The 21,756-nt window shown below is 45.6% G+C and overlaps 1 protein-coding gene and 1 long non-coding RNA gene across 11 annotated transcripts in view; one reads left to right on the top strand and one right to left on the bottom strand.

The window, feature by feature from the left end:
• Nucleotides 1-21,756, bottom strand: part of DNAH9 (dynein axonemal heavy chain 9) — a 370,057-nt gene that overhangs the window by 128,447 nt on the left and 219,854 nt on the right. For all 10 annotated transcript variants that reach the window (XM_039501323.1, XM_039501326.1, XM_039501324.1 and 7 more), the window contains 4 exons: nucleotides 18,072-18,260; nucleotides 9,125-9,360; nucleotides 6,910-7,032; nucleotides 4,176-4,380 (listed from right to left, as the gene is read on the bottom strand). In XM_039501323.1, the coding sequence (XP_039357257.1) occupies nucleotides 4,176-4,380; nucleotides 6,910-7,032; nucleotides 9,125-9,360; nucleotides 18,072-18,260 (753 nt within the window). The remainder of the gene's footprint in view (nucleotides 1-4,175; nucleotides 4,381-6,909; nucleotides 7,033-9,124; nucleotides 9,361-18,071; nucleotides 18,261-21,756) is intronic.
• Nucleotides 12,348-17,177, top strand: LOC120383339. Its single transcript, XR_005588418.1, has 2 exons — nucleotides 12,348-12,405; nucleotides 16,851-17,177. It is a non-coding gene; the product is annotated as an uncharacterized LOC120383339 (long non-coding RNA).

The following is a 21,756-nucleotide window of genomic DNA, read 5'->3' as shown; positions in this document are numbered from 1 at the left end:
ATATTTTGGGCTCAACGCAGGGGTTTTATTTAACTGTAAAACTAATGTATCATTAAGGCTGTACAGCTAAAATATTTTACAAAGTTATTAAAATAAAAAAAGTTAGAACCCCTACAGATGTGAAATGAATATGTAATATGTAAAATATGAATTTTTTTATTTCTGTTTTAGGTGAACATTTAGTAGTACATATTTCTGAATTGCTAAATGTGTATAATGACCATTATTTACCTCTCTCCTGAAAACTGACCATTTATTCCTACCCTTTGGTTCCTGTCTTTTAACCATCCACGAGAGGGCCTTGCCTCTTAGCCCATGACTGCTTACTTTGCTTTAAGAGCCTTTGGTAAGGGACCTTAACAAAGACTTTCTGAAAGTCCAGGTATACTATACCCACTGGGTCGCCCTTGTCCACATGCTTGTTGACCCCCACAAAGAATTCTAATAGATTGGTGAGGCACGACTTCCCTTTATAAAAGCTGAGTTGGCTCTTTCCCGACAAATCATGTTCATCTGTGTCTCTGATCATTCTGTTCTTTACTATAGTTTCAGCCAATCTGTCTGGTACTGAAGTTATGCTTACTGGCCTGTAATTGGCAGGATTGCCTCAAACATTCTTTTTAAAAACTGGGTTACATTAGCAATCTTCCAGTCATCTGGTACAGAAGCTGATTTAAGTGGTAGGTTACATACCATAGTTAGTAGTTCTGCAATTTGATATTTGAGTTCCTTCAAAACTCTTGGGTGAATACATCTGATCCTGGTTACTTAATACTGTTTATCAATTTGGTGCAAAACCTCCCCTCTTGACACCTCAATCTGGGACAGTTCTTCAGATTTGCCTCCTAAAAAGAATGGCTCAGGTGTGGGAATCTCCCTCATATCCTCTGCAGTGAAGACAGATGCAAAGAATTAATTTAGCTTCTCTGCAACAGTTTGTCTGCCTTGAGTGCTTCTTTAGCATCTCGACAGTCCAGTGGCCCCCACCGATAGTTTGCTGGACTTCCTGCTTCTGACTCTTTTTTTGCTGTTAGTTTGAGTCTTTTGCTAGTTGCTCTTCAAATTGTTTTTTGGGCTGTCTAATTACACTTTTGCACTTGACTTGCCAGAGTCTATACTCCTTTGTATTTTCCTCAATAGGATTTGGCTTCCAATTTTTAAAGGACTCCTTTTTGCCTCTAACTGCTTCTTTGACTTTGTTGTTTAGCCATGGTGGCATTTTATTTTGGTCCTCTTACTATATTTTTATTTGAGGTATACATTTAATTTGACTTCTATACATTTAAATATTTGAATTTCAGTGGCCCTGCTTAGGTTTTGAAACATCCTTGATTGAGGAGAATCAGACGAAGGAGGCATTGCTCAAATTTGTGCTGCTGCTCTTTTTTTTACTTGAGACATTTTTTTAGAAAGACTGGGTTCAACGGACAGCTGCATATTTGTGTACATTGGAATGGCAACTTATGGCAACTTTAAACATAGTTTTTTAAATAATGCTTAATATTTGGCAAATATTACAGAATGCAGAAAAATTGCAAAAGGACTCTAAAACAGCATGTTTGGTAAATTTTTCTCATGCCTATGACTTTCCTCATTGCCTGATGGGAGGCATGTTTTCCTGGGACACATGTAACAATTATATCATATACATCTCTTCCATAGCACTTGTCAGCCACAGATCTCAGAGCACTTTAAAAATGAGGTGAGTATCATTTTCTCCATTTCACAGATAGGGAAAGCAAGGCACAGGAGATGAAGTGACTCATATGAGCAAACTAGTAGCAGAGGTGGGACTAGGGGTACGTCTACACTACGGGACTATTCCGAATTTGCATAAACCGGTTTTGTAAAACAGATTTTATAAAATCGAGTGCGCGCGGCCACACTAAACACATTAAATCGGTGGTGTGCGTCCATGGTCCGAGGCTAGCGTCGATTTCTGGAGCGTTGCACTGTGGGTAGCTATTCCCTAGCTATCCCATAGTTCCCGCAGCCTCCCCCGCCCCTTGGAACTTCCGGGTTGAGATCCCAGTGCCTGATGGGGCAAAAATCATTGTCGCGGGTGGTTCTGGGTAAATGTCGTCAGTCACTCCTTCGTCTGGGAAAGCAACGGCAGACAAGCATTTCGCGCCTTTTTTCCCTAATATAGGCAAGTGTGCTAGAGAACCACCTGCTCTGTGTCAGAGCCCGCAGAAATTATCTGTATGCTATTCACAGGGGGTGCTCCTGTAACAACCCCACCTGTTGATTCCGTTCTTCCCCCAGCCTTTCTTGGCTACCGTAGCATTGTCCCCCCACTTGTGTGATGAATTAATAAAGAATGCAGGAATAAGACACACTGACTTGTTAGTGAGAAATGAGTGGAAGGCAGCCTCCAGCTGCTATGATAGTCCAGACAGGACATTAAGCAGTGTGTAGGAGAGAAGCCCAGCATCCCACTGCTAGTCCAGGGGCAACTGAATCTTTTCTTTACACATGAAGGGTGGGGGCTGATGGAGCTCAGCCCCCTGTTGCTATGATGAGGATGGTTACCAGCCATATTGCACCATCCATCCACCAGAAAAAATTAGGGCCAATAGGCTGATGACGAGGATGGTTACCAGTCCTTTTGTACCATCAGCTGAGGCTGATGATGAGGATAGATTTCCATCATTTTGCACGATCAGCTTATGCTGATGATGAGGATGGATTTCCATCTTTTTGTACCATCAGCCGCCCATGACGGGGGGGGGGAGCAAGGATGTTGGTGTTGAGTGCTGCACTATCGCGTCTATCTGCAGCATTCAGTAAAGATAGGGTGACATGTAAAAGAGTCAGAGGATTGTTTTACCTTTCGCTTCTGGGGTGGGTGGGGGGTGGGTGAGTAGATTGCCAAGCTATGCCCTGACCCGCGGGCACTGTGTTTGACCCTAGAAGCATTTGGAGCTCAGCCAAGAATGCAAATAATTTTAGGAGGCTGCAGGAACTGTGGGATAGCTTCAGTCCTCCAGTCCATGCACATCCATTTGATTCTTTGGCTTTCCGTTACGCTTGTCACGCTGCAGTGCGCTGAGTCCCTGCTATGGCGTCTGTCTGGAGATTTTTAAAAAAGGATTCTAACGGAGCGCTGATAGAACGGATAGAACGGATTTGCCTGCCCTTACAGCGATCACATCCGCATGGTCCATGCGGGAGCTCTTTTTTTTATTTTGATTTCGGACTGCATCGCCACCCGTGCTGATCGGAGCTCCACGCTGGGCAAACAGGAAATATTCAAAAGTTCGCGGGGCTTTTCCTGTTTACCTGACCACTGCATCCGAGTTCAGATTGCGGTCCAGAGCGGTCACTGGTGCACTGTGGGATAGCTCCCGGAGGCCAATACCGTCGATCAGCGTCCACACTAACCCTAATCCGATATGTTAATACCGATACTAGCGTTACTCCTCTCGTTAGGGAGGAGTACAGAAACCGGTTTAAAGAGCCATTAAAATCGATATAAGGTGCCTGCTAGTGTGGACGGTTTCGGCGTTAAATCGGTTTTACGCTCCTAAAACCGATTTAAACGCCTAGTGTAGACCAGGCCTAGAACCCACCAAATCTTTGGCCTGGGTGCTATCCCAGCAGCCACACTAACTTCTGTTAAGCCGCCCCTGCAAAAATTTGCCATCAGGATTTCCTGAGGCCTGTTAGGCTGAAAAGGGAGAAAGTACAAAGCTGTCCCAAAGAGAGCTTGGCTTTTAAAAAAATGAGAGAAAAGGTGTGGCAATAATATTCTGTGATGTGTATGTTGTTTTATTCAACCTCATATCAATGAAAAATGACTAAGTGGAATCTCCTGAAGCCTTTTTCACAAATTACCTTTAAGCTGAAGCCTGTGAAGTCTGAGCTCCAAAGGAGAACTTCTGAGCAAGTTAGGAGCAAGTGGGAGCAAGAGTTATAACTGAATTCCATCCTTAGCAGCATTCCAGCTCTCGTGATTTTATTGCAAACTGCACAATCTTTGATATTTTAATCAAAGCCCGAGCAACTGGAGATGTGGCTCCGAACCCAGAAGGCAAAGAAAAAGAACCAATATTTATTATTTTATTAATATCTCATTATTTTAACGCCAATCTTATGATTTGGGGTCCTGACTCAGAAGTTTTGAATGTTTATCAATAGTGCCTTAATTACAGTGCTTGCTACCAGCACCTTACCTTTAGTTCTTCCAGGTCAGGCCGCTCCATGCTCACTACAGCTGCTAGCAGCTGGTCTTCCAAGCCATCTCGAGTTACAGTGAAGTTGATCAGGGTGCACTGTGCCTGCATCTCAGGTTGGTAATGGGGGTTTGCTAGCTTTGTGTGGAGGATGAGACGGAAACTGGGGTTATATTCACATTCTTTATCTCCAATTTTAATATACCTGAAATAGATGCAAATGTTCATGTGGCTTCCAAAGCTCTTTTAGCTCACTTACCAATGTCATTCATGTCTAATAGCATTTCACAACGTGACATTATATATGCTCACTATACACAGATATCAATTTCAAGTTAAGAACAATTATGGCTAGATGGCATTTGAGACACCCCCACGCTTGAGATAGTCTAGACTTTCAGGCCGTCTCCATTTGAGGTGCTCGATCTCAAATGTAAGCCATTCCTAGTTTTGAAGCAGCCCAATAGTCTGTCTTTAAAAAAATAAAAATTAAAAAAAATTCAACTTGATGACTATGGAGCCTATTTTCTTCAGACTAGGCTGGGTCCGTAGATCTCACTGAGATTTAAAAACGAAGCCAAGGCTGGAGACAGACTGTGCTGCACTGTCGCCTGTGAGAAGTAAGATAACAGACAAAATTCCAATTTGTTTTATATATTGCACAATTTGACAAATAGATTATGGTTTATAACGACCGGAGAGGGACGGTGCAGAAGGAATATCAGAGCACAGCAAACCTAGGCATGAATGCACCAGCAGGAATCAGAGCCGAATTCCCAGATGAATGTGGGGTATAGTGATGTTATGTCCTGAGAAGAATGTACATTTATCTTAGGCGTGCTCTACACAGAACTTTGTACTGGTATCACTATTTCAGTTCGGGATATGATTTTTTTTACTGATATACTAGTACATGCTCTAGTTTGGATGCAGTTATACTGGGATAAAAGTGCCTTATACCAATATAGTTTATTTCCCTGCCTTATGGGGACAGATATACTGGTATAAGCCCCTTTATACTGGTATGACGGTGTCCTCAGTAGGAGGGTTGTGGTGTTTTAACTACGTCTGGTACAGAAGCTGATTTGAGCAATAGGTTACATACTTTCATATACATAGATACATATACACATACATACATATGCATAGATAGTGAGAGATAGTTCTTGCATCAAAGACCTTACAGTCTAAATAGATGGAGTGGGAGAAAGGGAGTATTATCATCTTCAATACCAATAGGTATTGGAGAGAGAGAGAAATCACATGACTTATTTACAGTCACAGAAAGAGCCTGTAACATAGCCCAGAACTGACCCCGGATATGCAGAAGTCCCCATCCAAAACCTTGACCACAAAACTATCCTTTCTCTTGACATCAATAGGACATCTGTCCATGTGGATCAGCTTGCAGGATTGTTGCCTTGGTGTGGAGTTTCTGAATATGAAAGTAAGTCCCTTTCCCCAGGATGCCCAAGAGAACCTCCCAAAGACCAAGGAGCAAGCTAGACATTTGGATGGCCAACATCCCCTTTTTCACATAGTAACTGTTATTACCTCACAGTGACTTTCTAGAACTGAGCTATACACCACTGACAAGGGAGTGTTTTAGTTTTGCCATTGTCAGAAGAGATTCTAGTTTCGTGTCACATCCATTACAATCTTGTCTCCTTTTTCAAAACATTCTGCTCTAGCTGTCACTTTTGGTACTGAAACAGCCATCTTGGTTTTGATGCTTTACTTTCACAATAAGGAGAGCCTAGTTTTCCCAGAAGTTTACATCATTCAATTATATTTTAAGTGTGTTCAACAGTAAAGGAATAATCTCTGAGGATCTTAAGGAATGTGCAATCCAAAGCTTAACAGGCTCTTTGTTGTTTACCATTCAAAGCCACAAGTGAGATTGCATCTACAGCTGTTGCAGAAGCAGCTGAGGTCACACAAATGCTGTGATCCTGTTAAGCTAGATGTAAAGAGCGTTAAAAGTCTGAATGACACAGATGTATTGAAAGAAATATGACTCCATTGTGTGAAAGCTAGTGAGATAGCATCCAAAGAATCCCAAAGTTAAGTTCACCACATAGCTCTGCACACACACTTCTATTTGTTGCTATTATTTGAACACGGGTCTAAGAACACAGTCATTTTAATCCCACTCAAAAAGAAGCAAAAAAGGAAACACGGCTCTCCTGCCTCTTTGTATGAATATTTTCATGCTGAAAGGCACCTGGTCATTACCCCAAGAGCCATCTCCCAGTATGTACTGCTCCCTGTATTCCTGATACTTAAAGCTGCAACTTTATTCCCAAATAGCCAATATCAAGGATGGACAACATGAGGGCATCTTTTCTTCACAATCTGTGTGATAATAACTTGAAGGAAAATTACCCAACCTATAGACATTAGGAATGTCCAGAGGTGTCTTTGCCACATAAGGGGAGAGAGATATTTGTTTCTATACAGGGAGCCAAGAGATTAAGGGTACTGACTAATTAAGAGAGCTAAAGGTTTATTTCAACTCCAAGTGACTATGTATGTTTGCCATGATTTAAAATCTCACCCCTAGTCCCAAAGGCAGAACACGAGTGAAGTGAGAAACATACACACACACACCAAGGTTGGGCAAAGGCAAGATATTAGCATAAAGAGCCCATCTCTTCTCCTGCTGACACTGGGAAAAGGCTAGACAGTGAGATGGCCACAGACACATATTTCATTCAATCTCCCAGACTCTCACCTTCCTTTCTTGATTGTTTCTCGGCCAAGTAATGCTCCCAAAACTGGATCCACAGATTCCTCCAAGTTTTCAATCAAAACAACTTCACCTGCAGCAAGGGCTTGTTCCATGGTGTCCAAATACCTAGCACAGATGGTATTGGTACAATATCAGCATTCAGCACAGACTCTACTCACAGCAGCAAGGACCATGAGCCCAGAAGGATGCCAGAGAAAGCTGTGGAACACCACTGAATAATGAAAACAGCACAAAAATGATGAGGGGCAGGAGTGGGGGAGTCAATTGGCCTCCTGTAGAAAAACCAATGGGGTTTCTACTACATTTCATAGAGAGCTTGCTGACCAAGGTGTCTGTGTATCCACACAGCCTTAGATGGTTAGGCAGAGAGTATGTCTACACTGCAAACACCAGTCATGGCTGCAGTTGTGTGGACATACCCACACTAGCTCGAATCTAGCTAGCTCAGATACCGGAGCAGTGAAGCCACAGCAGCAAAGGCTTCATTGTGGGCTAGCCACTTGAGTTACCCAGGGTTTCACAGCCCCCAGTACCCAAACTAGCCAGATTACAGGTAGCTCAGGTATATCTACATGAGCTGCAATCCTACCCCATGACTGCAGTGTAGACAGACCCAGAGGGTGGGTCAGATCTAAGAATTCCCTATGGGAACACACAATAATAAAGGAAAAATGGTTTGCCAAAGCAAGCACCTTCTCTGGTAGTGCAGATTTTCCCAGCATGTCCTCAGTATGACTTGGATTTCAGCTGACTATGTGTAGTGCTAACTAGCTGGTTCACTACCACTCCCCACTGACGCTGCCTGCACATAGGGCCCTTACTGACAGCTAAGAGAAACAAACCATTCCTACTCAGAAATAGCTCCCTTAAGATGAGAACAAAGGCCTCACTGGCTACACACAGAGAAGAGTATGTATTATGAAGCTGAACTCGGGAGGTCTGGGATTTGCTGGTAATCACTACCTCCAAGAATTAACACCAGGCCAATGGGAATATAGTGATACAAGTCCTCTGTACAGTACGGTGTATACATAGCCTCCCTCTCAACCAGCCCTTCTTAATGCCCTCTTAGACACCTGCACAGGATCATTCTGTTTTGGAATGGCATGATGTTACCTTATGCTTCCCCAGCATCCTGTGCCAGCCAGCCAAAGGTGGGGGTGAATGGAGGTATTTGATTCTTCTCATTGCACCTCCAAATAAAGTGTCCTTCTGTGCATAACTGACACCCTGGCATGCAGCTGGAGATGGGGAAAGGAGGGACTGCACCACAGGGCAGGCAGTGATGGCAGACAGAGTGGACCTTATGGGATTTTTTCTGTTCCCACCTAGATGTCGAGATGCCACCTTCACTTTCATCACTTCACATTTTACTGCTTTAAACAATTAAAACTCATGATGAGCAGCCAGGAGCACCCTCCAGGGGCTCTTACAACCCTTTCAAACCCCCATCTGATTGACCTGTTTCCAGGACTGGAATTCCAACCAGCCAATCACCTTGATCCCCTTTGAAACCAATGTTTCAGCACTGAGTGGTCAGTCTGGCCCATTTGACAAGCCCCTTGCCCAGCCAATGAGCAGCAGAAACAGTAGATGGGAGTTCTTTCCATATACACCTTGTCCCTACTCCTCCTTTGTCTTTAACCCTGAATTCTTTGCAAGGCCCCGTTAAATGGCAGAGGGAGTGGGACTGGCAGTTTCCTTAACCCCCTGATGAATATGGCAACTCTATTCTATTTGCTTTGGCTGTCCTCCTTTCTAGGACCTGTAGAAGTGAGATCTGTTCTGCCTTTGCCCCACTGTGGAATGGAGTCAGCTGGGGCAGAATATAAGGCACATGCTAACACAACGGGAGCCTGTAATTCACTAAGGCCACAGGGTGGAGAGTTACCATCCCAAGTGCAGAAAACTGGTATCCAAGTGGGCCCACATACATCTTTTTTCTTCTCCTTTTCCGTTTTAAGGCAGTTTCTATTGCAGCTAGGCCAAACATTGAACAACCCCACTTATGTTTAAACAGAAATCATCTTGGTAATGAAAAAAACAGGTTAGTACACAAACAAGTTTGGGAGCTTTCCCAGCCACTCTAGTTTGCTCCAGTAGTCCTTACACTGAAGATAAACACACACAGTACCTCAAGTTTGACACTGTAGCTAGCAATTAAAATACATGATTCTGTACGGTGGCTTGCATTTACCCCTTCTGCCCGATTCTGATCACTCTGAGATCTTCGCCATACTTGGTTTTGATCCATTTGATACCCTGGAGTTGGGGATCAACCATAAGGGGCCAGCGTTCACAGTTTGTGAGGATTGTGGCATTTTCCGTGGACATCCGATCAGCTGGAAGGCCTTCGTTCTGCCAGGCTGCTATATCAGCATCATCCGTCAGCATTGTCAGGGGGTCTAACGATGGAGTTACAGGGACTGGAACCTGAAAGCAAAGGAGGTATGTCCCCCGGCACATTGTTAAAAACTTGTGGAAGAAGCTGCTACATATTCCAAGAATGGGCAAGCAGAGCCAAATCTAGCAATTTAGCTTAAGCATTATTTGTTGGTGGCCTACAGTTTTACAGGATGGTTTTGTTCTAGCATTAAAAGCCTCACTCATCCCTGTTATATAGAAAAAAACAAAGAATAATGCCTGCAGCACGCTAAGCACACCAAGTCATCACAGCTAAGCAGAGCAGGTTCAGATCACAAATTTCCATGTACAAACTCCTTGAAACAACAGTTTTGAAGAGTATAATTAACATCCTCATAGGCCTGCTGTTGTGTTGCAAAATGACATTAGCAGTTCTAGAAACGCTTCTGCGACAGGGAAGCCCCTTTGTTTACCTAGGAAACCTGGACGTGACAACTGATAAGCAAGCATTACCAGCTATGGGAAATGGAGGTGCCATCACTTTTAGTGAAGCTCTATGGTTTGTCTCTTTACATCTCTAGCAGGAAGTCAGGCAGCAGGAGGGAAATTCTAGGAGAAGTTCTGCAGTAAAGCAGAGAGACAGGATGGCTTTAGGGATAATACTGGCTTTCTTATTCTAACAGAGTTCCTTGTTCAGTGTTACAGAAAGAGGGAGTTACTTACCTGTAACTGGAGATTTTTCAAGATGAGTGGTCCCTTTCTGTATTCCACTGTGCGTTTACATATGTGCACCATGCACCCAGAGCCGGAGAATTTGAAAGTAGCATCCATTGGTACGCGCATGCACCCTGGCTTACGTTGTGCCTCTGACTAAGGGTAGGTCTACATTTACCGCGCAGGTCGACGCGGTGAGTTCGACTTCTCAGAGTTCGAACTATCGCGTCTAATCTAGACACGATAGTTTGAACTCCCCGCGCGCTCCGGTCGACTCCGGAACTCCACCACTGCAAACGGCGGTGGCGGAGTCGACCTTGGAGCCGCGGACTTCGATCCCGCGGCGTCTGGACGGGTAAGTAGTTCGAACTAGGGTACTTCGAGTTCAGCTATGCTATTCCCGTAGCTGAACTTGCGTACCCTAGTTCGACCCCCGCCCTTAGTGTAGACCAGGCCTAAGAGGATAAAGGGCAGGATGGACTCTCCAGTTCCTTCTCTACCGTGAACCAGAAAAGATCTGAAGCGGAGGGGAAGGAAGGTGGATAGTGGAATACAGATATGGACCACACATTTCAAAGAACCTCCACTTACAGGTTAGTAACTTCCTCTTTTTCTTCAAGTGACGGTCCCTATTGTATTCCACTGTGGGTGTCTGACAAGCAGTACTTAAGCAGGAGGAGGGTGCGAGGATGCAGATGGTAGAGCTTAGCAGAGGACCACTGTCCCAAAAGAGGCATCATCAGAGGAGTCCTGCACCAGGGCATAATGTCTTGCTAATGTATGAACCAAGCCCCATGTGGCCACTTTACAGATACCAAGGATACTTACTTCCTGAAGTGATGCCAAAGTTATTGCTTGTTATCTTGTCGAATGAGTTCTTAACCCCCTGGTGGCTGGGACAAGGGCTGCCCAGAGGATTCAGAGGGCCTGGGGAAAAGCGGGGGAGTGGGCATAAAAAGGCACCACCAGCTGCGGGGCTTGTACTCACCGGGTGGCGCTCCGAGTCTTCGGCGGCGGTGGGTCCTTCACTCGCTCCGCGTCTTCGGCAGCACTGAAGGACCTGATGCCAAAGTGCCGCTGAAGACCCAGACCGCCGCCGGGTGAGTAAAAATTAAAAAGGTCCCCTACTTGCCTCCCCCACCCTGTGTGGCCCTGGCTGGGGGGAAGGTTCAATAGCTGGTAGCAGAACAGAATGCAGCCAGAGATTCATTAGTAGATTCTCTGGGTGGAGATGGTGCACCCCCTGATTCTTTCTGCCATAGAGATGAATAGTCTCCGGGACTTCCTAATTGGCTTTGCTCTTTGCAGGGAAAAGGCCAAGGCCTGCTGAACATTGAGGGAATGGAGTCTTTGTTCCTCCATGAAAGTGTGCAGTTTTGGAAAGAACACAGGTAAGTGAATCGATTGGTTAAGGTCAAATTCTGAAACTACTTTGGGGTGAATTTGGAGTGTAGATGCAAAGAAACCAAATCCTTCCGGAATATACTATAAGGAGGATTCATCATCATTGCTCCAAGCTTGCCAGCCCTTCCAGCTGAGGTGATGGCTATGAGGAAAGCCACCTTCATGAAAAGGAGAAACATGGAACAAGAAGCTAAAGGTTCAAAGGTCGGTCTTGTGAGTGTTGAGAACAAAGTTCAGGTTCCCCTGGAGAGCACACTTCTGAATAGGCAGGAAGGTTGTGATTAGGCCTTTCCAGTATCTCGTAGTTGGATGTGTGAAGACCAAGTAGCCCTGAGACGATGGATGGTACATTCTGCTTTTTTCCTAGATGAGAGGAGTATCTGCGGTTTCTGGGAGAATGTTCCTTTGATGTGCCCAAGAAGAAAGTGCCTCTATTTAAGTAACATCTTTCTACTATTAGAAAGGATGTCACATGGCTGTGGAGCATGAATGTTCTAAGGATGATGCCCATCCAAATACCAAGCCCTGCAGTGTAGTTGATACAGATCAAGGGGCTTGATCTTGTCATTCCACAGGGTCAGGAGCTCAGGCAACATTGGGAGGATGATTGGTAGTCAAGATGACATGCACAGGAGGTTGGGAAATCAAAAATGTCTGGGCCAGTAGGGGGCCATCAGGATGACCTGTGCCTGTCTTGCTGGATTTTGCGCATAACTCATGGCAGGAGAAGTAGAGAACAGAAGGCATAGTTTGAACTAGTTCAACCAAGGAAGAAGTAGAGGGTCACCCTGGGAATGGTAATATGGTCCTGTCTGATGAGGAAAGGAGAAAGAATACGCCCATGCATGCCTGATGAGGATTTGTGCACCATAGGAGGGAAGACACTGCCTTGGCTGGAACTGTTACCATTGTGATCATGGGATGGCAGTTTGGAAAGTATACCATTGCCTTCAAACATGGCTGCAGTCAAAGGTGGAGCTGTAGAAACAGGGTGATGTAAGTGCATGAGGCCATATGACCTATGTGAGACTGACATGTCTTGACTGGTACTCAGCGGTTGTCTGTGATCTGAGTTATATTATTACTCATAGTCTGGAACCTGTCCTTGGGCAAGTTTGCTCTTGTGGTGATAGAATTGAAGGTGTCCCCAATTAAGTCCAGAGATTGTAAGAGTAGATTTTTTGTTGTTTATGCTGACTCCTAGTGAGGAGAAGAGGTGCAGCATTACAGAAGTTGAAACATAGGCTTCCTGGCAGGACTTGGTGACAAGGAGCCAGTCGTCGAGGTAGGGGAAGACAAAGAGACTGCAACATCTGACGTGAGCTACTACTACCAAGAATAGCTTGGTAAAGATTCCAGGGGTGGTTGCTATGCTGAAAGGGAGAACTCTGTATTGAAAATGGCCGGAGCCCACTATGAATCTGAGGAATCATCTGTGAGCGGGATGAATGTCTACATAAAGTAGGTGTCCTTCAGATCTAGGGCTGTAAACCACATGCCCTTTTCTAAAGATGGAATTATAGATGGCAACGTGACCATGCAACACTTGAGTTTCTGAATGAAGTAGTTGAGATGGTGCAGGCAGAGGTCTCTATCCATGCTTCTTTTTGAGTACCAGGAAGAAAGTCAAGTAAAACCCACTCCCATGTTCTAGTGCTCCTCATTCTAATAGGGAGCCCACGTCTTGTTTGAGAATACTCTTGTGAGAGCAATCCCCGGAGCGGGGTTTTGGAGGAGGTGGGCATGCAAATTCTATCATATAGCCAGAGTGGATGAAGTTCAGCATCTGTCTGTCTGTTGCTATTGCACTCCAGATGTTGAAAAAGTGTGCTATATGACCCCCAATTGTGTGTGGGGGTTGGGAGGTGTTGAGCTTAGTGGTTCTCAGCTCTCAAGCTCCCATAAAAAATAATGTCAAGTCAGGAGCAGAGATTGAGACAGAGCCTATTGTCGAGGGTGTGAGGAAGCAGCTCTTGTGAACCTTCTGCCTCTTGTGTGGTGGTTCAGAGGGCCTCTGGTGGAAAATCTTCCTCTTTGGGGGAGGCATATATCTCCCTGGGGAGCAGATGGTAGCCCTAGAGTCCTTCAGGGTATGGAGGGACTTGTCTGCTTTTTGGTTGAAGAGCTGTGGTTCACTAAAGGGGAGATCCTTGATGATATAATGGACCTCCCTAGGGAACTCTGATGCATGGAGCTATGACTCCCTGAACATAACAATGGCAGTAGCAATAGATCTACAGGAGGTATCAATTGCATTTACTGTGGATTGGCAAATAGAATTGGCTACCAGTTTGCCTTAATCTATCAGAGCTTGGAAAAGAGCTCTGTCCAGGTGAGGAAGGCTGTCAGTAAATTCTGAAAACCTGGCATAGTTTAGGAAGTCGTATTTAGCCATTACATAAGAACGGCCATACTGAGTCAGACCAAAGATCCATCTATGCCAGTATCCTGTCTTCCGACAGTGGCCAATCCCAGGTGCCCCAGAGGGAATGAACAGAACTGATAATCATCAAGTGATACATCCCCTGATGCCCACTCCCAGCTTCTGGCAAACAGAGGCTAGGGACACCATCCTTGCCCATCCTGGCTAATAGCTGGATCTGGTGCATAATGCTCCTCTTCCTCTGTAGGATCCAGGGGCAGATCTGAGTGTCCTCTCAGAGGGGCGGCAAGGAGTGACTCCCTGGCAAATTGGCCCAATTCTGCAGGATGGTACTGGTCCCAACGCCCCAAATATGGCCAGTAGTAGGGGTCAATAGGGAGTACGGAGGCCCCCATGGCATGAGGTACTCCATCTCCTAGTAAGATGAGGCAAAGATTGGTCCCAAATTGGTGCAGGTCCTTTGGGTAGCGGAGGATACGTAGAATGGGGGAAAAGGGTTCATTGGGTGGCTTGGAATCTCCCGATGAAGAGAAGGCCTATTCCAGTTCCAGTGGCAATATTATCGCTGCTTCTGGATCAGAGTTGTATTCTGTATATGGGACGGGTGACAAACTCCTTCAGTGATGTTATTTCCTCTTTGGAGGCAGAAGGACTCGATGGAGGAGGGGATTCCAGATCTGGGAGAGTGAAAATGTCTTGTGGCACAGTAATGGATTCAGATCTCTATGATCTGAGAGGGAGTCTACTTGTCTGAGCTCCTGGAGCCAGAGGAGATTGTGTAACTGCTGAGGAAGATGATCACGTGGATAGACAAAGCTGATGATGATCAGTCTTCATCAGTGCTGTTTTGGAGATGATGAGGATGACAGTCTCAATGGATTGTAATAGCATACCAATGTATCCCAGTGCTTATGGGCTTTCATTTCATGCCTTTGGGATGCAAGAACATAAGAACCATACTGGGTCAGACCAAAGGTCCATCTAGCCCAATATCCTGTCTTCCAACAGTGGCCAATCCCAGGTGCCCAAGAGGGAATGAACAGAACAGGTAATCATCAAGTGATCCATCCCCTGCTGCCCACTCCCAGCTTCTGGCAAACAGAGGCTAGGGACACCATCCTTGCCCATCCTGGCTAATAGCCATTTATGGACCTATCCTCCATGAATTTATCTAGACTTGGGACATACTAACTCCTCCTGGGCCAAGCTGATGGGCTTGTTCAGCACTAAATCCAACTTTTGGAAGTGGATTTAGAGGAAGACAGTCTCATACTTATGAGAGTGCTTCCTGGATTCCTGACAAGACCCCGCCAGGGGTTCTGTGGGGATAGACCCTGCCACACCAGAGTCAGACTTCGCTCCAGAAGGAGCATCCTTGATGAATCAGTTCAATATACAGAGGGTACTCCATAGCCTGGATCTGTTTGAGGCCTCATAGCCTTCTCCACAAGGTGTCTCCAGTGGATATAGTGTATTTAGATTTTCAGAAAGCCTTTGACAAGGTCCCTCATCAAATGTTCTTAAGCAAAATAAGCAGTCATGGGATAAGAGGGAAGGTTCTCTCATGGACTGGTAACTGGTTAAAAGATAGGAAACAAAGGTTAGGAATAAATAGTCAGTTTTCAGAATGGAGAGAAGTAAATAGTGGTGTCCCCCAGAGATCTGTAGTGGGCCCAGTTCTATTTAACATACTCACAAACGATCTGGAATAAGGGGTAAACAGTGAGGTGGCAAAATTTGCAGATGATACAAAACTACTCAAGATAGTTAAGTCTGAGGCAGACTGTGAAGAGCTACAAAAGGATCTCACAAAACTGGGTGACTGGTCAACAAAATGGCAAATTAAATTTAATGTTGATAAATGCAAAGTAATGCAAATTGGAAAACATAATTCTAACTATACATATACAATGATGGGGTCTAAATTAGCTGTTACCACTCAAGAAAGAGATCTTGGAGTCATTGTGGATAGTTCTCTGAAATCATCCACTCAATGTGCAGCGGCAGTCAAAAAGGCGAACATAATGTTGGGAATCATCAAGAAAGGGATATATAAGAAGACAGAAAATATCATATTGCCTCTATATAAATCCATGGTACGCCCACACCTTGAATACTGCATGCAGATGTGGTCGCCCCATCTTAAAAAAGATATCTTGGAATTGGAAAAGGTTCAGAAAAGGGCAACAAAAATGATTAGGGGTATAGAACGGCTTCTGTATGAAGAGAGATTAATAAGACTGGAACTTTTCAGCTTGGAAAAGAGGCAACTAAGGGGAGATCTGATAGAGGTCTATAAAATCATGAGTGATATAGAGAAAGTAAATAAGGAAGTGTTATTTACTCCTTCTCATAATACAAGAACAAGGGGCCACCAAATGAAATGAATAGGTAGCAGGTTTAAAACAAACACAAAAATATTTTTTCACACGACACACTGTCAACCTCTGGAACTCCTTGCCAGAGGGTGTTGTGAAGACCAATACTATAATGGGGTTCAAAAGGGAGCTAGATAGATTCATGGAGGATAGGTCCATCAATGGCTATTAGCCAGGATGGGCAGAAATGGTGTCCCTAGCCTCTATTTGCCAGAAGCTGGGATTGAGTGACAGGGCATGGATCACTTGATGGTATCCTGTCTGTTCATTCCCTTTGGGGCACCTGCCATTGGCCACCATCACAGGACAGGATACTGGGCTTGATGGACCTTTGGTCTGACCCAGTGTGGCTGGTCTTATGACCAAGTTCCCACCCTTCCAGGGTATGGCTGGAGAATGATCGGTAGATACTGCACCTCGCTGTGATGTGGGCTTGCCCAAGGGAGTCCAGGCAGTACTGGTGGTTATCGCTGACCGAGAAGGATCACTGGCAGGAAACTCAGAGTTTAAAACCCAGAGTCCTGGGCATAGTCCAGTACCCAAACGGGTATGTGGGGAAGGGAGGTGTCCCCCCCAAAGAGATTAAATCTAAACACTAAGAGATCTATAAAACACTAAATTAAAAAAATGTACAAGCTGTTAAAACATTTACAAAGCTAAATGTAAATCTTATCTCGTAGGATGAAGCTGAAGCTAGTTCCGTCCCGGATCACATGGTGGTGAGAAGGAACTGGAGAGATGGTTGGTCCCCCACCCTGCCCTCTATCCCCCCTGTCAGAGGCACGAGGAGAGTCAGGCGAGCATGCACAGACCAACAGACACTACTTTCAGATTTTCCATCCCCAGGCCATGATGTGCATGTGGAAGAGGGATCATCTCTTGAAGAAGAAGGGACATATCATGATTTTTTGCCATCATCACTTGGCACCTGTTGCTTTCTCAAACTTCCAAGTATGGGGATCACACCACTCAGTTTTTCCTATATTAAAAAGCCTCTAAGCATTTCACTTCTGCTTGTAATGTTCACTAAGTTACTGCTGCACAAAGGCTCAACCCTGCAAGTTGCTGAACACTCTGGTTCCGATTCAGCACTGCACGAGTGGCTTCACTGAAAACACTTTGTGACAAAGCCACCAATTATGTCTGACTTGCTCCTGCCTGCATCAGGTCACTGATGGGGTGACGTGGGCAACACACGCTGGCAAGCCAGTCCACCTGAACCATGAAGTGAAGGCAGGACTTCTGACACATCAGGGCAGCCCCAAATCCAGACAAAGCAAAGGGCTCGTCCGTATTTCCCGTGAGATACACATAGAAACATGCAGCAAAGTATTCATGAAGCCAGCATCAACTCCCTGCACAAGAATATGGAGCTCTCATGCCTACCTGCCAGCCTAGAATAGGGCTAGACCTCTGGATCTGCCCCACCCTCATGGGGCCCAGTCTCTTGCTATGTTCTTCCCTCCAGTCTCTTTTCCCTTTGGGAGCATCTCTCTTACTCATGGCCAAAATTCTATAGGGCTAATACTGAGGCCACCTCCAGAGCAGCCTCAGCTCCCAGTGGCTCAGTGCATGCTGCAGATGCGCTGCACCTCTGAAAACCAGTCACTTTTATAACTAAATTGCTAGGAGGGAGGAGGGGTAGCAACCCCATTGAGAAAGAGGACAGATTACTGCCCCTGCCCAGAGCAAGGTGGGACCAGGGACCGGACGGTGAGCTCCAGAATCACCATCTGGTTACTTGTGTGCATGTAGAGCAGTACAACTATGTGTTTCCTCTTACTCAGGCCTGTGGCAAACTCTCAATGGAAGCCACTGTTCGTCAGCGATTCCTTGGGTGTCAGACATTATGCTCCTGTAAGAGACAGGGACAATGGTTATCCTAAGTAGTCAGTGCTTACTTTTAGTTGGCGCAAGTATGGCCTCCAGACTCCATCCATCAGGTCTTGTCTGTATTTCTTCGTAAAGTAACCCAGGTAGGAGACGAAGGCTGTGATTAGTAAGACATCTCCACACAACGTGCTCTCCTGCTCTTTGAAGTCTTTTACAGCCTCTGCCCATCTCACGTTTTCAGAGGCAAGTCCCCCAACCTAAAATTCCAACATAAAATTAACCATTAGATGGACTCCTTGAGCATTTTTTCTATGCACAAGCACTTTAACAAGTCTTGTCACTCTTTGACTTCAAATAATATTTGATATGTTTTTAAAAACAAAGATGGAAAGATTTGTTAGGCATTTTGCCCATTCCTCCCCATCCACTGAAAGACCACCCCCTACAGTACATCCCTAGACCATTTGCCAGTCTAGCTGTACATGACCCAAGAAAAGGATCCGCCACTTTGTTGGCAAGAATATTCCTCTCTCTCTAAAGAAGTTTTACTGAGTACACTGTCAAAAATGTTAATTTCCACAGTTTCATCCATTCACTCCTAGTTACACCCCTTTGGACCACACTCAGTAATTCCTCTCCCTCTTTGAGATTTAGATCCTTCAGTTATTTCAGACAGTTATAATTACCCCAATTCATGCCTCATTTGGCCAAGATATACTCAGGATTATTTTAATTGCATCTAATTTCTAATCTTCATAAACCACTTGGTCTTCATCTTGCTCTTTGCCAAGGCCTCAGTCCTGCAAACACTTAACTTTAAACCCATCACTAGTCCACTAAAGCAAATCTCTGCACATGTTGCTGGTGTTAGATTGCTGAGGAATGTAAATGCACTCGAGCTGTGATCTTACCAGTCGCGCAGAAAGGGACTAGCATGAGCAGGATGTCTCCATCAGTCAGCAGTGTTGCCAACTCCTGTGGCTTTATTACAAGACTCATGAAATTTGGTGCTTTTCTTAAAGCTTCAGCTCCTTGTATGATTACAAGAGACTCTCGGCTTCCGAGAAATTAACATTTTTTTATTTTTTTGTTAAAGGTTTTCAACCTCCCGGTCATGGAGAAAAGCTTGAAAACCTGAACTGAATGTGCCCCCCAGATTCAAGAAGCAAAAGGTACAGAAAAAGAGCCCAAATATATTACTTGTAAAAAATCCCATGATTTTAAGCCAAGCTTGTGATTTCTGAATGCCTAGAGTTGGCAATACCGGAGGTTGCAGCCCCAAATCACATTCCCTTTCCCTGCTGCAATGGTGCTCTGAAACCCTATATCTAAATCCCAGGTCATCCTCAGCAGTGGTGCTTTGTGTTGCTTTTGCTCACTGAATGGCCTGCCTCTATTTGGGATGATTTTCCCCTACATATATTCCCTTTCACTTTTCTAGACTGAATCTGTTATCTGTCCATTTTTCAAAAGCCTCCAAGGCCCTTTGTGTGATTTTTCTCCCTTACTTGGTATTTGCAAAGTCTCTCCAACTAAGGAGCTCATGAAAATGTCATTCATATGCTGCTTTCTCAGTCTTCAGGTCACTAATAAGGTTTTAAATAAAGCCAGACCTAACATGGATCCTTATCATGCCCCTGGCAGACATCTTTCCAACTAAGCACACTACAGTTCTTGGTCCTTCAGCCAATTGGAGATCCATGGAACAGTACTTCCATCCAAGCCAATTTGAATTAATTCTGTGAGTTTCTTTACTAAAATTCGGATATACTAAAAGTAACAGCATTCTGTTCATCCACAGGTTTGTCTTTCAATCCAGAACAGCAGGATGTATTCTTTATAAGTCCTCAAAACCGTTTGTGCAGGACTTAGGGTGACCAGATATCCCAATTAAGGACAGTCCCAACATTTGGGGCTTTTTTTTTTTAAATATGGGCTCCTCTTACCCCCCACACCCTGTCCTGATTTTTCACACTTGCTGGCTGGTCACCCTAGCAGGGTTCTGCTATCTGCTGTGGGCTTAGTTCTGCTCTCAATCACATGGGTGGAAGTCCCACTGAAGCCACATGTGAGTAACTGGGGGCAAGACCAAGACCTAGATGTTTGCATTACTGGGTTAGATTCACTGTGCCACATTCAGAGGCCTAGGTGTTGGAATGAGGGGTGGGGGTGGGGGGCACTTGAAATGGTTTCCAGTATATACAGAGTTTACAGTTTGGTTCAACGGCTCTTAGCACCCCCACTATACAATTTTTTCCAGCACCCCTGCTCGGAGGTGATGGGGAAGGAAGTTTGAATTACCTGCTGAGAAGTGGGTGTGAGTTTAGGACCTTGTCTGCACTGTAAAACTGAACTCTTCCAGCCAGCAGCTGCTGATAGCACTGGTAGAACTGGCACCAGCACTGTCTGTCCTTGTCGGCACCCTCAGATAAACTGTGCTCAGCACCACTTCAGCTGCAACTGTTGTTAAGAGCCACGGTCTGCACCAGCTCCATTCTGTAATATAGCCAAGGCTAATAGGACTCTAACTGAGCTTTAAGGATCTAAACCAGGGGTGTCCAAAGTTTATTTGGTGAGGGCCAAATACAGAAAAATAAGCAAAGGCCCGGGCCACACACAAGAGGTGTACCGGAGCCCGGGGCGAGCGGACCTGCCGCAGGCATGACTGCGGCGGGTCCCGTCTTCCCGCGGCTCCGGTTGAGCTCCCGCAGGCATGCCTGCGGCAGGTCGACCGGAGCCCGGGACGAGTGACTGCGGCGGGTGCCGTGGTCCCGCGGCTCCGCTTGACCTGCCGCAGTCATGCCTGCGGGAGGTCCAGCCCAGCCGCGGACGAGCGCCTCGCAGTCATGCCTGCGGCAGGTCCACTCGTCCCGGGCTCCGGTTGAGCTCCCGCAGGCATGCCGGCGGGAGCTCAAACGAATTTGCTGCGGGCCAATAAAAACTGACCCGCGGGCCGCAGTTGGCCCGCGGGCCATAGTTTGGACACCCTTCCAACTTAAATCATCATGGGAAGGCCTTTCCCTATTGTCATTTGCACTGACCCTGCTGTCAGCCCTTCCTCAGGTCCCAAATTATCCTGGATTCTGTCCATCTCCTTTTGCTCCTGCCAGTGGTTCCCACATGCTCGACGGCAAGTGGAGAATCCTGGTGGTTGTCCTTTGCCCTTGGGTCACACCCTTCTGGCACCAGGAGGCAGCAGCAAGTCAGTCATTGTTTCATATCTGAATCACAGCTGGCCAAGGCTACGGCATCTCCACTACAAGAGGCCAACCAAGATCACGGGCTTCTTTATCTACGCTGGTGGCTCCCAGTGCCCTTGGATCACTCAGCTCCCTTGTTCTCATCCTCCTGCAGCTCCTCAAAGACTGAAAACTGCAGGGGTAGTTTGAATGGCTTGATGTGAAGACAGCTGCTGCAGCCTGCAGTTGCTCAGAGGGATTTCATGCATGGAGCTGAATGGTGAGCCCCAGAGTGCTGCTTTCCAATGGATTTCCCATTGTGGGTCTTCCTTGTGACCAAGAGCCCTTTAAGGTCTGAGTTCTGAGCATGGTAACAAGTCATGAAACATATGACTCTGTGTGACAGATCACCTCCTCCTGGTGCCACCCATACCTCTGCAATCTGGTTGCAAGGGGATCTCCACTGGAACTGCGTCTCACATTGGTCTGAAGCTGCCTGACCTTGCTGCCCTTCTGGGCAAGCTACAAGGCCTCTCTGTCTGTTCTGGCTTTTCCAGAGAGGTGTGAAGAGTGG

The sequence above is a fragment of the Mauremys reevesii genome, linkage group 15 (assembly GCF_016161935.1).
Source record: "Mauremys reevesii isolate NIE-2019 linkage group 15, ASM1616193v1, whole genome shotgun sequence".
NCBI lineage: Eukaryota > Metazoa > Chordata > Testudines > Geoemydidae > Mauremys > Mauremys reevesii.
Note: the sequence above shows the minus strand (reverse complement) of the source record. Positions and strands in the feature narration are given on the sequence as shown.